The following is a 17,572-nucleotide window of genomic DNA, read 5'->3' on the forward strand; positions in this document are numbered from 1 at the left end:
GCAGGCAGTGGGCGGAGCGTGGGCGTGGTTATTCACTGGAAGGCGGGTCCCCGCTCGCTTCAGGCCACCTGTCTAGGTTTTTACCGTCCTAGGCTTCCAGCTTCTGGGAAAGGTGTAGGGAGCAGTGTAGGGGAGCAGCTGGCCGTTCTGAATACGATCTCCCGTGCTGAAAACCTCAGAGCCTACAGCGGGTAGCGCTAAACTCCGGAGTCTAGAATGTCAGGACTCCTCGGTCACCAAAGCTTGCATTTCATTTAAAACTTAAACTTTATTATAAGTTACACAGATTACATCCCCATCTTTATCCCCTCGCTTGTATCTCAAAGCTTGCATTTCTATGGCTCTTCACCGCTTCAGCCCACTCTGCTGATGATACAGATAGGCAAGTGGGGTAGGGGTGGTGAGGTTTAAAGAGATGGTTTAATGTTTAGGAGTAACTCTTACTCTTGCGTGCCTGTCTCTAAATAATTCTTTAAAGAAAAAAATTAATTTTCAAGTAGGTAAGGAAAAAAAAAAGCTGGACATAGCGGAGCACGCTTTTAATCCCAGACAGAGGCAGGCAGATCTCTTTGAGTTCGAGGCCAGCCTGGTCTACAAAGCGAGTCCTGGACAGCCAAGGCTACACAGAGAAACCCTGTCTCGAAAAACCGAAAGGAAAAAGACCGCTCCAGTGAAGCCATGTAGTGAGCTGAATGTCTGCAGAGGGCTGTTTACTTAAGAACTGAACGCGGGCTGGGAACAGTTACTAAGCTACTTCAGCGCTTTCTTTGCAAACGTTAGGACCTCAATTCGGTCGCCAGAATCCATGCAGAAGATGGGGCGGAGCAGAAAAATGAAAAAAAGAACAAACTGGGGCCGCTGGTATACTCTTGTAATCCCAGCACTAGGGAGACAGAGACCGGATGGATGATGCTGAGGCAGAGGAGACACTGTATATGCTCCTATTGCCTGCTGAGGCACAAGTGTTCCCCATCTGGCCTAGGCGGGAAAAGCCACACGGGGCCTGGAGAGTTCATGGAGGCTTGTGATAGCAAACAGTCAGCTGAGGGCATATAGCAGTTGGTGCTGGTCCATGGACGGTCACGTCGTGGACTGTCTTTTCCTCAGGGCGCCAGACCCGAGGTCTAACAATTAGGAACTCACCTTGGCCCCCAACATCTCCATATTTAGAAGAAAATTAAACATTTAAATGGGTGCCTATAGTGAACGACTGTGCCTTGCGCTCTGTCCCCTGTGTCCACTCAGCATAGTGACCCTCGGCATCACGAGAAACCAACCCCCTCACGCCAGGAGATCAGGTGTGGTTGCGCAGTGCTATCCCGGGAGAGTGCATTCTTTGGCCCCCATGCCCGCGCTCACACCGTGCGCGTGCACAGGATTCGTTGGGCTCCGGAGGCAGGACCACATCCGGGGCCTTGTGGCCGCGGCACGGTTGCCATGGTAGCAGAGCGGTTGGCGGACCTCCCACGCTGAAGGCCAAACTCGCAGCGCCGGGGAGGCCGCGCAACTCCGCCACTATGAGCCAGAGCACCGTGGATGCGGTCTCGGAAACGGTAAGGAGGCTTGGGGCAGAGGGAGGACGAACGCATGGAGGCAGCTAAGCCGATTGTTACCGCACAAGCGCCAACCCCGGGCGTCGGCCGGCCACTGTGCCCGCGCCCAGCAGCCTGTAGCTCCCGCCAGCGCTCCCGGAGGTCACTGCTTCCAGGAAGCCTCCGGGACTGTGCCCACCCGCACACGGTGCTGCGGGTCTGAGGCCGTAGCCGGCTGCTAACGAGTTCACCTTGTAAGTGCTGCTACAGATTGCCCTCCGGTGACGTTCCAGAGGGAGCCCGAGCAAGGAAGAAGGCCTCCCTTCTTCCTTGGCTACCCCCAATCCCACCCTCGTGGCTAGCACTGCACGGGTCCCTGAGGCATCTCTGGAAGAGGCGCCCCCGTTCTAGTTCTCTGGGTACGGGGTAGACCCTGTGGCCCTCAGTATGTGCCGGTACCCAGTCAGCTTTGTGCATTCTAGTGGGGGCTGTAGGACAGGGCTGATGTCCCCAATCTCAAAGACAAGTAGGAAGCAGTGTGGTACAGGTTTAGGGCCAGCGGGAACAGCAAATGCAAAGGTCTCCAGGTGGGAAAGTGGCGTCCCAGGGACCAAAAACCAAGCCCTCTTTAATAGATTGAGAAGGGGACTGATGGGAGGTAGGCAGGGACCTGGCCAGGGTGGAAATGACTTATCAAGGGTCCAAGGGACGCCAGTGGGAGGGTCCACGTAGACTGAGGAACTGTGGTTTTGGTCAGCCGAGAACAACTGGGATTGTATACTTGTCCATGCAGTGGAGGTTGGCCGAGTCCTGACTCGTTTCTCAACACTTGTCTTTAGTAGTAACTGTCCCATCATCTCCTCGCTTGGTTTTGGGTGTTACTGGGGACTGAAACTCTCATGCCAGGTCAGAGCGCTACAGATCAGCGTCCCCAACTCTGGTCACTGGGGGATTTCAGGCAAGTCCTTCACTGCTGAGTCAGATCCCCAGCCTGGCCAAGTGCTCTACCACTGAGCCACGCCCCCAGCCCCTCACTGGGCCCTCCCACCAAACTCCTTTAATGCCAACATTTGAAGGCAGAGCAGGCGCATGTCTGTGAGTTCGAGGCCAGTCTGGTCTGCAAAGTGAGTTCGAGGACAGCCAGAACACAGAGAAACCCAGTCTCAAAAAAAAAAAAAAAAAATTAAAGCCTTCTTGTGTTGTGATTACAAAGACAACCCATTACTTTCTCAGTACATCTGGCTAATTATCTATATCCTGGCCATCTACAGGAACCCAGTTAATGAATCTTGTGTTTCTCATATGCATCCTTTCCGCATGTGTTTTAAAAACAGATCATTACTTTTACTGTTTAGTAACTTTTTACCATGAACTTTGTTGCTAGCACTTTCTGTAGCTTTAAAGAATGGTCTGGTTTCGTATGTAGGCCAGGCTGGCCTCAAACTCAGCATCCTTCTGCCTCAGCTTGCCAGATCCTAGGATTATGGGCCTGCCCTACCAGGAGGTTTATGTTTTTCAAAATGTAACCAAGGACTGGGAAGAAGGCTCAGTGGGTGAAACGCTTGCCTACACTAGGATTAGGAGTTAGGACCTGCAGAACCCACCTAAAAGCCACGTGGGTATTGACCACAGAGGCTCCCCCTGGGCAGCTCTGGGGTCAGCAAGAGAGCGTGTGTCAAAGTGGAAAAGGGGTGTGTGTCAGTCCTCCACAAGCATGCATACACAAACACATGAACAGCCATGCACAAGTGAACATACCAGAGGTGTATACACATAAATAAAAATAAAGCATTTGGGGGGTGGGGGCTGGAGAGATAACTTAGTGGCTAAGCGCAGTTGTTACTCTTACAGAGTACTAGAGTTTAGTTCCCAGCACCCGGGTCAGGCAGTTCACAATTGCCTGTCGCCTCCAGGGGATCTGGCACCCTCTTCTGGCATCCACAGGCACCTACATGCATGTACACACACACACACACACACACACACACACACACACACACACGCACCCATGTACGCACGCGCAGAAACAAATAAGTTCAATTTTTTTTTTTTTTTTTTTTTTGGTTTTTGGTTTTGAAGACAGGGTCTCTCTGTGTAGCCTTGGCTATCCAGGACTTGCTTTGTAGATCAGGCTAGCCTCGAAGTTCAAATATCGTTAAACAATGAAAAATGAACTTAAAATGTATGTTTGCAAAACTGCTCTGCTCTGCCAGGAGATGAGCAGAGAAAGTCATCCTGTGTGGGTGAAGATAAGTCAGAATGCTGAAACAGTGAACAGTGCAGCGCTTCTCTCGAGCTGAGACCTCTGTCAGAGGCACACACTGGACCTGAGGACCCACCACACCTCGATGCATATGGAGTCACGTGGCCAGGCAAAAACTTTGGTTCATGCGCCCACCACCACCACTCTCCCCTCTTCCTGCATGTCCTTAGGAATGGAGGCAGAGGAATGTCACAGGCATCATCCGCACACACCTCTTTTTTTGAGGGAGGGTCTCACACCGGCCTAGAATGCATTAGATAGACTAGGCTGGCTGGCTAGTGACCCCAGAGATTTACCTGTCCCTAACCACCCCCCAGCACTTGACACTTGATCAGCAAGCATTTTTCCAACTGAGGCAATCCCCTTGCTCCCACACCACCTTCCTGACTATCAGAGTACGCTGGCTGCTGCAGGATGGAGCTGTCCCGGGCGCCCTGTGCTGTCCCGTGGGATGTGCTGGCTTCTGGTGCAGCAGCTTGGACAAGCAGTGTGTAAACGGGACTGGTGATCCTGAGCAGATGCCTTCCAGTGACTTTGTGTGCATTTCTTCCAGGGAGATGATAGTCTGTCTGCAATTACCTTTGATTCTGACATTGAGACGGTAAGTACAAATAGGGGTTGCAGTCCCCAGGTCAGTGTTCCTGGGATGTGTGTGTGAAACAGTTATCCCCGGGTGTGGGTAGATCCAGAGCACAGGTGTCCACAGGTGCTTTTGGTGTGGAAGTTTCAGTCTTGTTAGTTAAGTTTAAGTAACTGAGATTATCATTTTTAAACATTTATTTACTTATGTATTAGAAATCAACTTCAAGGACTGGGAACGTGGCTTAGTTGGTAGAGTGCTCACCTAGCAGGCGTGAGACCCCGGGTTCCACCTCTTAACACTGCATAAACCCAGCATTATGGTACATACCTGTGATCCTAGCATTTGTAAGTGGAGGCAGGGGGATCATTTTAATCCCAGCACTCGGGAGGCAGAGGCAGGCGGATCGCTATGAGTTCGAGGCCAGCTTTGTCCACAAAGTGAGTCCAGGACAGCCAAGGCTACACAGAAAGACCCTGTCTCGAAAAAACAAAGCAAAACAAAACAAAAAGATCGTCCTCTGCAACTATGTGTGATCAGGGCCAGCCTGGCCTGTACATTGTCTCAAACAACAACAGCTGCAGCAACAACAAAATAACAACTGAGATGATCATTTTAAAACTCATTTTAGAAGCTGGGCAGTGGTGGCACACGTCTTAATCGCTCGCTCGGGGAGGCAGAGGCCAGCCCAGTCCACAGAGCAAATTCCAGGATAGCCAGGGCTGTTAGACAGAAAAACCCTGTCTCAAAAAAACCAAAACCAAAACCAAAACAAAACAAAAAACAAAACTAGTCTTAGAGATTAATTGTGAAGATCTAGAGAGATGGCATTCGCTGATCTTGCAGCGTACACGGATGCAAGTCCCTGTGCCCACATAGCAGCTCACGCTGGACCCCCAGAGTGCTGGCAACTAGTCAGGAAAACTGGCACTTGTGTACCGATGAGCCATGCCCCGTCCCCCTCACTGGGGGATTCTAGGTAGACACTCTCCATTAGAACTCCACTCCCCAGGCCCCCTGGGGATTAGCTTCGCTTCTTGGGTCCTTTGCATAGCAATGGAAGTGTGCTAAGTGCTCTCTTAGCGGATAAGCCAAAGAATTAAGCTTAAGTGTAGACTGGATTCCATCTACACACAAGCTCTGAAGGGACCCAACACGAGAAGCCTCAGCTGCACTTAGGGAGCCTCACCTGCCCGTGGTCCCTAAGGAGGGACCACTGTGTTATTCTCTCTGTGCAGAGAGAAACCCTGTCTTGAAGGAAAAAACAAACAAAAAGATCCCACAGAGGTGATCCTAATGCCACTGGCTGTGGGAGGAGCCACCCAACAAGTTCCAGTAGAGTCCAGTCTCTCAGAGGCATAGAAAATAGTGTTTCTACCAGAGGGGTCGCAAGGACTCCACATGCTGCAGCCCTCACACCCGGCCTGAAGCTGCAGCAACACTGCTTAGAAGGGCAGGTCACTCTCCACAGCCCAGCCTGAAGCTGCAGCAACACTGCTTGGAAGGGCAGGTCACTCTCCACTGCCCAGCCTGAAGCTGCAGCAACACTGCTTGAAAGGGCAGGTCACTCTCCACAGCCCAGCCTGAAGCTGCAGCAACACTGCTTAGAAGGGCAGGTCACTCTCCACAGCCCAGCCTGAAGCTGCAGCAACACTGGAAGGGCAGGTCACTCTCCACTGCCCAGCCTGAAGCTGCAGCAACACTGCTTGGAAGGGCAGGTCACTCTCCACAGCCCAGCCTGAAGCTGCAGCAACACTGGAAGGGCAGGTCACTCTCCACTGCCCAGCCTGAAGCTGCAGCAACACTGGAAGGGCAGGTCACTCTCCACAGCCCAGCCTGAAGCTGCAGAACTTTGTTCTCACCGAACTGCAAAGGCATTTGGTTGCCATGGAGACTGTCTTCCACACAGGCTCCTTCTCTTCCTTAATGGGGGACCTGCTGTGGACTAACTTACAAGGGATTCCACTTACCACATCTGCTGTAGGCACGCAGGTAACTCACTGGCGTGAACAGGCGTGGAAATAATATGGGAGACAGGCATTCTCCCTTTTTTAATTTTTGTTTGCTTGCTTTTTTTTCCTTTTTTAAAATGATTTCTTTATTCTGCCTGCATTTACACCTGCATTTACACCTGAATCAAACTCAGGCCCTCTGGAAGAGCAGCCAGTGCTTTTAACCTCTGAGCCACCTCTCCAGCCCTTTTTTCTTCTTTTAATTGGTTTAATTAATTTATTTATGGGGTTGGGGATTTAGCTCAGTGGTAGAGCACTTGCTTAGTAAGCACAAGGCCCTGGGTTCGGTCCTCAGCTCTGGAAAAAAAATTAATTTTATTTGTGTTTTATGTACATTGATGCCATGCCTGCATGTATGTGTGAGGATGTCCAATCGTCAAGAAGAGGAGTTATAGACAGTTGTGAGTGGCATGTGGGTGTTGAGACTTGAACCTGGGTCCTCTGGAAGAGCAGCCAGTGCTCTTAACTGCTGAGCCATCTCTTTAGCCCTATGTTTGTTTGTTTAAAGACAAGGTTTCCTTATGTAGCCCTGGCTGTTCTGAAACTCATTCTGTAGACCAGAGTGGCCTTGAACTCAGAGATCTGCCTGCCTCTGCCTCCTAAGGGCTGGGGTTCTGCCTCCTGAGCCAGTCCTGGATTTCCCATATATAAGACCCACACTCTGGAGGACCTCAGACCTCCAAGAGGTCGGCCCCGGCCAGGGTCTCCATCAGGGCCTGTCGTCTCTCTCTGCCCTCTTGACTATGATGAGCTTTTCCAACAAGGTCACTGACATCTCTCGGGAATCCCAGCACACTTCACATTGCTGCTTCTCTCTTTCAGAAAACAAAAAGAAAAGGTTCCTACAAACCTCCCTCCACTTCTCCAAGTAAGTATGACCAGACAGACCCTCTGTCCCCTCATCTTAACGTGACTGTGCAGTGTGACAGGGATGTGTCCCAGCGAGAGTGAAGGATGTTGCTTTTCTGCTGCGGTTGGGGGAGGGGACTGAGTAGTGTCAGGATTGGCTGCCCTTGGTTTGGGACCCCTGTCCCAGGCTGCTGAGCTGCCCCAGAACACCATGCAGGTGTCCGGCCCACTGAGCTTCCCGTTTGCACCCGTATTCACATGTGCACGCCGAAGGCCCTACGCCATGTCATCGTTGTTCCTTGCGTAGAGTCCATCTTATTTTCTGACACAAGTCCAGAGCTTGCTGGGCATGGTGGCACACGCCTGTATTCCCAGCACTCAGGAAGGCAGAGGCAGGCGATCACTGTGAGTTCGAGGACAGCCTAGACTACAAAGTGAGTCTAGGACAGCCAAGGCTACACAGAGATACCCTGCCTCAAAAAAAAAAACAAAAAACAAAAAAACAAAACAAAACAAAACAAAACAAAAAACCCTAACAATAACGATGATGTCTGGAGCTCACCAGTTAGGTTAGGCTAGCTGTCCAGTGAGTCCCCAGCACTGGATTGCAGGGGTGTATTACCACGCCTAGCTTCCGTGTGGGCTCCAGGGATCCAGCTCAGAACCTTGTGCTTGTGAGGCAAGCACTACTTTACTGACTGAGCCATCTCCCCAGCCCTGGAGAAGGATGCTTCTGACCTAGGATTGCTCTCCCAGCGGCACCCACCCATGGTGGGAAGGGATGTGTATGCTCCAGGTGGGAGGGACAGATAGGTGTCTTTTATCCCTGTAGATTTCTGGGTTTGTTCTGCTAAGGAAGCCTTTCTCTTCCTCATCCCCAGAAGGACAAGCACAGCTTTGTCCCTGCCCCTAGCAGTGGCTCAAGGAGGCAGCATTGATTTATCAGGACAACAATGCTTGAATAAGGTTGGTCCCAGTACCAGTAGGGCCTCCTAGTGTTGTCTGTCAGTGTCACAGCGCTCTAGGCCCAGTGGCTCCTGTGTCAGTCTGTGCAGGAGTCTCTGAACATACGTGAAGCCCTACATTTGTTGCCCATACCTATAGGGACTTGACCTGTTCCCGTGTGTGTGTGTGTGTGTGTGTGTGTGTGTGTGTGTGTGTGTGTGTGTGTGTGTGTGTGTTTTCTCTGTTTTTGTTGAGACAGTCTCATAGCTCAGGCTGGCCTCAAAATCACTTGTAGCTGAGGCTGACAGAACTCCCAATCTTCCTGCCTCAGCCTTCTGAGCGCTGGGCTAACAGGCACAGGCCCAGCTCATTGCTCCTTTAAACATATAAAAATGTTACATGAACACCTTTATTTTTTTTTATGAATTCGTGTTTTCTTACATAATTAAAGATGTGAGATTCTCAAAAAAAATAATTTTAGGGGATGGAGAAGTGGTTCAGTCATTAAGAGCACTCACTGGCTGCTCTTTCGGGGGACCCGGGTTCAGTTCCCAGCACCCACATGGCAGCTCGCAACTGTCTGTAACTCCAGTGCCAAGGGATCTGTCACCTTCACACATGCAGACAGAACACCAGTGCACATAAAATAAAATAGTGAATTATATAAAAATTTGAAAAATAATTTTGGAACATTTCTCTCATTATGACAAATGTCCTGGGAAATTTTTTTCTTGTTTCTTCTCTATAAAGATTAAAATAATGAGCTGGAGACTTATCTCAGCCATTAAAAGCTAGACTTATGACCAAAAATATAATATTAAAATATTTTTATTTGCGTGGTGCAGTGGCACACACCTTTAATAGCAGCACTTGGGAGACAGAGGCAGATGGATCTCTGGAGTTCAAAGCCAACTTGTTCTACAAAGTGAGTTCAGGACAGCCAGGGTGGTTAGGAAACTCTGTCTCAAAAAAGCCAAAAGAAAACCTAATAATAAAATAAAATAATATTCTTTCTTTGACCATCCTGTGGCAACATGAGGAAGTCAGTGCTTAAGGAGTAAAACCATATGTCTGCTATGGTCCTGGCTATGCAAAAATGTCCATGTATTGAAGTTGAACTGGGCAGTACGTGTCATAGCATGTCAGAATTATATCTTCAGTAGAAATTTTCACATTTTCAAATTCCCCTTCTAACAAAACAGCAGTGCTTTACACTTAACCATTTGTGTGTATGTGTGTGAGCAACCCATGTGCCATGGCATACATGTGGGGGTCAGAGAATAACTCCTACACACGCCTGTGCACACGCAAGAAAGCCCAAAGAGGGCATTGGCTCCGAGCTGGAGTTGTTGCTTGCTGTTTAGTTTGTTACATGGGTGCTGAGATCTGAACTCTGGTCCTCATGACTGCGCTGCAGGCATGCATAACTACTGCGCCACCTCTCCAGCCCCTGCACGTTCTTTATGGTAAGAATTAAAAGAAGAGAGCTAGAGGCATGGCTCAGAGGTTAAGAGCACTGGCTGTTCTTCCAGAGGTCCTGAGTTCAATTCACTGCAACTACATGGCGGCTTATAACCATCTATAATGAGATCTGGTGCCCTCTTCTAGCCTACAGGCATACATGCAGGCAGAGTGCTGTATACATAATAAATAAATACATCTCTTTTAAAAAATTAAGAGGAGTGAGATTGTATGTGTATGTTGTGTGTATAAATGTATATTTGTGAACAGATTAATTTTTTGTGTCTATGTATATTATGTGTACATATGTACATATAATGTAAAACAAGGTATGATGACTTGCATCTATAGTTTTGGCTAAATACAATAGGCCAGACTGCGGATATTGCTCAATTAGAGCACCTGCCTAGAATCCCCCAGTGAGGGGCTGGGGTGTGGCTCAGTGGTAGAGCCCCTGCCTAGAATCCTCCAGTGAGGGGCTGGGGTGTGGCTCAGTGGTAGAGCCCCTGCCTAGAATCCCCCAGTGAGGGGCTGGGGTGTGGCTCAGTGGTAGAGCACCTGCCTAGAATCCCCCAGTGAGGGGCTGGGGTGTGGCTCAGTGGTAGAGCCCCTGCCTAGAATCCCCCAGTGAGGGGTTGGGGTGTGGCTCAGTGGTAGAGCCCCTGCCTAGAATCCTCCAGTGAGGGGCTGGGGTGTGGCTCAGTGGTAGAGCCCTTGCCTAGAATCCCCCAGTGAGGGGCTGGGGTGTGGCTCAGTGGTAGAGCACCTGCCTAGAATTCCCCAGTGAAGGGCTGGGGTATGGCTCAGTGGTAGAGCACCTACCTAGAATTCCCCAGTGAGGGGCTGGGATGTGGCTCAGTGGGAGAGCACCTGCCTAGAATCCCCCAGTGAGGGGTTGAGGTGTGGCTCAGTGGTAGAGCACCTGCCTAGAATTCCCCAGTGAAGGGCTGGGGTGTGGCTCAGTGGTAGAGCACCTACCTAGAATTCCCCAGTGAGGGGCTGGGTGTGGCTCAGTGGTAGAACCCCTGCCTAGAATCCCCCAGTGAGGGGCTGGGGTGTGGCTCTGTGGGAGAGCCCCTGCCTAGAATCCTCCAGTGATGGGCTGTGGTGTGGTTCATTACCTAACATGTATAAGCCCCTGGGTTCCATCCCCAAGTTAAAATGAAATAAAATAGTCTTGCTTAGACAAGACTATCTCTTGAGGGCCTAGATCAATGACTCCATGGTAAAATACATTTTCTGCTCTTCCAGAGAACCTGGATTTCGTTTTCAGCATCCACTTACTACCATTTGTAACTCCCAACTGCAGAGGATCTGATGCTTCTGCCACTGTCATCACCTGTGCTCAACACACACACACACACACACACACACACACACACACACACACATACACACACTTTAAAATAACAAAACAAAATCTTAAAAAACAAAAAAAGAGGGTCGCTTGAACCCCCAGGTTTCTAGCCTGGCCTGGCAATATAGTAAGATCCCATTTCAAAGTCAGGGCATGTTTGTCCTTGGGTCAGCACACCCTTTGAACATTGCATTTGACTCTTTTTTACCTTTGTGAAGTGAAGGTGTTGAGGCACATCGATTGCACAGCTCTAACCCTCATGTTGCCTTCCTAGAGTCACCGTACTACTCCAAGCCCAGAAAAGGGGCATCCTGGCGATCTCTGAAGACAGTGGGGAGCATGCCTCTGAGTAGCCGAATGTCTTTGACCCCACAGAAGCTGTGGCTAGGCGCCTCAAAACAGGGTACGTGGCTCTCTTGTGGACGGTGCTCTGGCTTGAGACAGAGTTTGGGATATTGCAAATGGTTTGAGATCGAGTGTGTGACGCAGCTAGTTGCCTTCGATCGTCTCAAAGACATCCAACATGTCACTGGTGGTCTTGGCTTTCCCAGTGCCACCTGAAGACACTCTAGTGCCTTCTGATTGAGGTTACCTCAGCACTGCCCTGCAGCACAGGTGTGATGGAGCCAGTTCCTACCAGCTTGCAGGAGACATCCGTTAATGTTCCTGTGAGTCGGTATTAGTCACACCGGAAACCTGACAGGAATGCTTACACCAGGGGAATGGCACAAGTGACAGATCAGGGCTCCCTGGGGCGATCTCTGCAAGCTTCTTGTTAGGCATTTAGCGGTGCACACGCACACGCACACGCACACATGCGTACACCTATCTGCTGGCATCCTTAAACCCCGGCAGCTTGATGAGAAACAGAGCTTCCAAGATTGTGTACTTGTACCTGTCCTATTAAACCCATGCACATTCAAACCAGGAAGTGTGACCCAACCCCTGAGCTCCACACTCACCTCGGAGCACGCGTGGACCCACCCCCTCAGCTGCACTCCTGACTACCTGACAGAAGCCATAAGAGTGAAGAGGGCAGACCTCAGGCGTGCTGGCAGCCATGGTGAGCATGCTCCCCGGGACAAAACCAGGAGAGCAGAAAGGAAAGCCTCTAGCAATTGAGGGGTGAGATGTGTGTGTGTGTTTTAGTTTGGCTTTATGCACGAGCTCTTATCAGTAGGACATTCTAGAATGCCCTGAGGGAGAATGACTCACAAAGAGCGTCTCAAAGCCAAGCCATTGTGTCACCCTCCTTAGAGTTACATTTAAATTCTTTCATTATGGGTGGGCTGCACACATGCGGTGGCCCACAGGTGGAGGACAGAGGACAACCGGTGAAGTCGCTTCTCTCATACCACGGTTTGGGTCCTTGGGATTGAAGTCAGGTCATCAGGCCTCCTGACAGGAGCTTTTACCTGCCAAGCCCCCTTGCTCGTTCCTTGTTTGTTCCTTATTTCTTCCTTCCTAGTCTCTGTCCATGGGGCCTGTTGGCCTCTCTGAGGCTTAGCAAGGTGGCATAGTGACAGAACCAAATTTACTGCTTAGGATTCCGGTTTAGGTTTATTTGGATATTTTGGATTTATAACCTGTTAAATGTCTTTAAAACCTCCTTAAGTAGCCAGTCATGCCTGTAATCTCAGCACTCAGGAGGCAAAGGCAGGCACATCTCTGTGAGTTCGAGGATAGCCTGGTCTACAAAGCAAATCCAGGACAACCAGGGCTACACAGAGAAAACCCTGCCTTGAAAAATCAAAATCAAAACCAGATCAAACCAAACAAGCAAAAAACCCCTCTATAAGTGGAGAGATGGCTCGGGCGGTAAGAGCCAGGTGTGACCCCTGCACTGTGGTAGGCAGACTGGAAGATCATGATGGCGTGCTCGTTCCCACCCTAGCTTTAGGTTCAGTGAGAGATCCTGTCTCAAAGGAATAAGGCCAAGAGAGCGATAGAGAAAGACTCCCAATGTCCTCTTCCGGCCTCTACGTGAAAGCAGGCTCACACCATGCATGTCTACAAACACACACACACACACACACACACACACACACACACGCGCGCGCGCGCTTACCCTCAGTAAACCAAGCTGGAGGGCGCAGTCTCGTCTCCCCAGCGCTCAGAAGCATCTTGAGCTCCAGGCAGTCAGGTTATAGAGTGGCACTCATCTTAGAAAACAAACAAGCAAGTTAGCACAGCTTTATTAACTTTCAGGGTTCCCCTCAGGTATAATCAGGGGTCCTTTCTACTGTCCCACCATGTCCTAAGAGGTGTGTGCCTTCCTCCAGGTCACATCTCTGGGACTTCCATCTACAGAGAGAAAGAGGACATGTATGATGAGATCATCGGACTGAAGAAGGTAGGGTCCGTTCTGCTCCTTTCTGATTGCCAGTGCTTTCTCTCTCTCTGGTCAGCAGCGTGGCATTGTCCTTCTCTAACTTGACTACATGTCAGTGTCATGCTGGGCATCGTCAGTCACGTGGAGTCCATGCCCTGGCACCCGGCCATATGAACTGTCCACCACTGCAGAAGAGGCAATGGGCTTGCCGGGCATGGCGATGCCTGCCTGTCCTCCCAGCACCGGGGCGGTAGAGGCAGGAGAGGAAAGAGTTCAAGGCCAGGGCACTCATGGATACCCAGGGCTCCATGGGATCCTGTCTCCAAAATGCAAACTAGCCAGCTTGTGCAGCATCAGAAGGGCGCCATAGAGGACTGCAGCCCGTCCGTGGACAGACCAGGTGTGCTAAGCTGCCCTTGGAAGCAGTGCACAGGGGTTCCCACTCTGCCTGGATGCAGAGAGCCCTCAGGGAGGGACCTGAAGCGCTGGTACCAGTGGTGCCTGGGAGCCATATTTCTGAACTAGAAATAAGCCTCTAAGAAAACGAACCTGACTATGCACACTCAGCATTGTAAGTTTTTGGAGATCTGCCTGAAGGGAGTTAGAGACACAGTAGGAGAGTACTTCCTAGAATGTGTGTGGCCCAGTGTTCTGTAATAGAACAGCAGAGTGCTATATAGAATCAGTCCCCCATGAGGACCTGGGGTGTGGCTCAGTGGTAGAGCCCCTGCCTAGAATTCCCCAGTGAGGGGCTGGAGTGTGGCTCAGTGGTAGAGAGCCTGCCTAGAATCCCCCAGTGAGGGGTTGGGGTGTAGCTCAGTGGTAGAGCCCCTGCCTAGAATCCCCCATGAGGGCCTTAATGTCCCCATGACACCCAGGGCTTTAAAAACAAAAACAAGAACAAAACAAAACAAAGAAACTTTTAAAATCAAGTGTGACTGTAATCCCACCAGTTGAGAAGTGAGGCAGGGGAATTGTTACAAAATCTAGGCTAACCTGGGTTACAGAGTAAAACTCTAAAGACAAGAAAAGTGAGTGGAGAAGGGAGTGCCTCCTCAATTCGGGGAGGCACTGTACATGCAGACCTTGTATGAGTGTTCTTTGTTTTCAGTTGGTTAGTTGGTTGCTTGGGTTGGGTTGCGTTTTGTCTTGTTTTTGTTGTTGTTTTGCTTTGTTTTGTTTTTGTTGTTGTTTTGTTTTGTTCATACACATTTATTTTGTGAGTGCATAAAGGTCAGAGAACAGTGGTTCTCCCCTTCCACCACGTGTAGGTGGGGGTGGGTCGGGGGTGGGGATTGAATTCAGATCATCACGCTTGGTGGCAAGCTCCCTTACATGCTGAGCCATCTTGCCAGCCTCCTTTTCTTCTCCAGTCCTTACACATGCAGAAAAGCGACGTGGATCTGATGCGGACAAAGCTTAGGCGCTTGGAAGAGGAGAACAGCAGGAAGGACCGGCAGATAGAGCAGCTTTTGGATCGAGGTCGAGTAAGTCCCGCACCCACAGAGGTCCTCCTGCCAAGCAGCGACTCCCTGCAAAGCAGGAGGGAGGGAGAGCTTAGTGTCTCCATCTGCTTCCCACAGGGCCCAGACTTTGTGCGAACGCTGGCAGAGAAGAGACCTGATACTGGCTGGGTGAGTGGAGCCTCCTGCTCCAAGGAGAGCCTCCCACTGAGATCATAGAGCGGTGTGGGAAGGGGCATGGGCGTAGAACTTTCTAGAACTGTTGCTTGTAGAGCCATAGGGATCACACAGTGGTATGTCAGGGGCCAGCAGGTTTAGCAGAGGCTAAACCAAAGGTAGACCAAAGGTCAGGCAGTCACAGTGAGGCCGAGCGGGGAGAGTGTGCGGGAACCCTTCACTTCAAGCTCCAGAGCAGGGCCAGGGCAGGAGCACAAGTTTAATAATTAAAAAAAAAAATGTAGAAGTTGTCACTTGAGAGTTCAAGACCAGCCTCTGCTACATAGAGTTAGAGGCTAGCCTAGACTACATGAGACCCTGTCTTGGGATATAAAAACAAACAAACAAAACAATAACACAGAAAAACCAGAGTCTCGGTGTACAGTTGGGGGACTACATCCAAACCAGTTTCTGCTTTAAAACGGGGGTGGGGTAGGCGTATGGGACGTGTCACTGTCACCCCATGAGTCAAGGAAGTGCAAGGAATAAGATAGAAAAGGTTAATGGGCTTGGTGGCCTAAAGAAATGTACAGTAAAGCTCAGGACCAAAAGGAGAACTGAAAGAATGCCACAAAAGGGGAGGACTGTGCCAAGTATGGCCTGGCTCACTACAGATGCCCTAGACCAGCGAGGACTGGGGTCAAGGCACAAGAAAATACTGTTTCCTTAGACAGGGTCTTGCTTGGTCCCAGGCAATCCCCAGCCTCAGCCTCCCAAGTACTGGGACGCAGGCACATGGTTCTGCTGGCTCAGGAAAATGCCATGTGTTTTGTCTTGTTTTTCTCTGTGTAGCCTTGGCTGTCCTGGAATCACTTTGTAGACCAGGCTGGCCTCGAACTCACAGAGATCCGCCTGCCTCTGCCTCCGGAGTGCTGAGATTAAAGGCGTGTGCCACCATGTCCAGATAAAGTGTCCTTTAGAAAACAACAAATCCCAAAGTCATGCACATGTGTGTGACTTCATCTCATGTTTTACAAGAGGGACCTCTCCGTAGTGCGAGTGTGCCCGCCTGCTATGGCTGCTCTGCCTCCACCTCCCCAGTGCTGAGGCATACAGTGACATGGCTGGCTCCTTATGCGGGTGCAGGGGACCCAAATTCAGGTTCTTACGCTTGTACAAAGAGCACTCGAGCTACTGAGCTGTCTCCCCAGCACCCCCAGCTTTACAAGCAGTGGAGTGAGGTTTACCTCAGTCTGCCCCCTCCCTGCTGCTTCCAGGCCCAGGGAAGGGAAGGAGGGTGGTTGTAGTAGACTTGGCTTCTCTTCTCACCAGCACTGCATACTGGGAGGAAAAGAAATTATTTTAAGTTCCTCTGAGTAAAGCCTTACCCCATAAAGCAACAAGATTAGCAAGTCTGGTGCAAACCAGATTTGGCAAGGCCTAGCTAAAAACACGAGTACTCAGAGCAGCGTGTTGACTCTGGCAGGCCTGCTGTGTACTTCTCTTGATTGTCCCCCTCTCCTGACCACCTGCCCAGGGACGAAAGGGACGATTAGAGAGCTGCCCAGGTCAGCAGTTTGCAAAGCCATGCAGTATGAGTCATAGCAGCCTCAAAACTATTTGTGTTCATTGAGAAGTATCTTTATATTTATCTAGTTACTTGGAGGGGGTACTCACATACTAGGGCGCACATGCAGTGTCAGAGGACAGTTTGTGGGAGTCCATTCTGTCCTTCCTCCGTGTGGGTTCCAAGGAGCTCTGCCCTCTGGCCCTGCATCTCGCTGGCCCCCTTAACTCAGTACTACTCAGTGAGGGAGCAAGTTCGGGGCACTTAGTCATCACCGGGGATGCACTAAGGAAGAAAGGAGAGGATGCTTGTGTAAGAATCCTGGTAGAGAAAAAAAGCTCAGTGTCTGTAGGGTGGCCTAGGAGAGGATGCCCGCCTGTCCTGGGGACAGGCAAGCTGGCAACTGTGCTGAGGTGATGGCCCTCTCCTGGCAGGTCATCACCGGGCTCAAACAAAGGATCTTCAGGCTGGAGCAGCAATGCAGAGACAAGGACAACACTATCAAGTACGACCTGAGAGGGGCTGGTGGTGGGAGGTCCCCGGTGTCTGTTGGGGCCTGCGCTGGGCCAGCGAAGAATGACCTTCTCCGTTCACTTTTTCCATGTTTGGTTTGCTTTGCCTTCTTGCTACATTTCTGTTCGACTTAAAACTATGAGAAATGTTAGCTTCTACTTCCCCTGTATGCCATAGAAGATGCGGGGTGGGGAGTTTAGGGGGGCAGTGGCAAGCACTCTACCACTAGGCAGGGGCTCTACCACTGAGCCACACCCCAACCCCTCACTGGGGGATTCTAGGCAGGGGCTCTACCACTGAGCCACACCCTAACCCCTCACTGTGGGATTCTAGGCAGGGGCTCTACCACTGAGCCACACCCCAACCCCTCACTGGGGGATTCTAGGCAGGTGCTCTACCACTGAGCCACACCCCAGCCCCTTACTGGGGGATTCTAGGCAGGTGCTCTACCACTGAGCCACACCACAGCCCCTCACTGGGGAATTCTAGGCAGGTGCTCTCCCACTGAGCCACACCCCAGCCCCTCACTGGGGGATTCTAGG

At 50.7% G+C, this 17,572-nt stretch overlaps 1 protein-coding gene across 17 annotated transcripts in view; it reads left to right on the forward strand.

Annotated features, from left to right (window-relative positions):
- Positions 1 to 1,383: 1,383 nt before the first annotated feature.
- The window catches only part of IQCE (IQ motif containing E), a 42,501-nt gene continuing 26,312 nt past the window's right edge, over positions 1,384 to 17,572 (forward strand). For 2 of the 17 annotated variants that reach the window (XM_084764225.1, XM_084764235.1), the window contains exons 1-9: positions 1,385 to 1,553; positions 4,349 to 4,396; positions 7,210 to 7,255; positions 11,274 to 11,402; positions 11,928 to 12,062; positions 13,282 to 13,352; positions 14,687 to 14,818; positions 14,915 to 14,965; positions 16,952 to 17,022. In XM_084764225.1, coding sequence (XP_084620351.1) covers positions 1,518 to 1,553; positions 4,349 to 4,396; positions 7,210 to 7,255; positions 11,274 to 11,402; positions 11,928 to 12,062; positions 13,282 to 13,352; positions 14,687 to 14,818; positions 14,915 to 14,965; positions 16,952 to 17,022 — 719 coding nt within the window. In that variant the 5' untranslated portion in view covers positions 1,385 to 1,517. Of the gene's footprint in view, positions 1,554 to 1,658; positions 1,787 to 4,348; positions 4,397 to 7,209; positions 7,256 to 8,117; positions 8,203 to 11,273; positions 11,403 to 11,927; positions 12,063 to 12,253; positions 12,385 to 13,281; positions 13,353 to 14,686; positions 14,819 to 14,914; positions 14,966 to 16,951; positions 17,023 to 17,572 lie in introns of those variants that run through there. The other 15 variants (XM_084764241.1, XM_084764236.1, XM_084764234.1 and 12 more) reach the window with 15 other exon arrangements.

Source organism: Acomys minous (genome assembly GCF_964271855.1).
Source record: "Acomys minous genome assembly, chromosome: 16".
In the NCBI taxonomy this organism is placed as follows: domain Eukaryota; kingdom Metazoa; phylum Chordata; class Mammalia; order Rodentia; family Muridae; genus Acomys; species Acomys minous.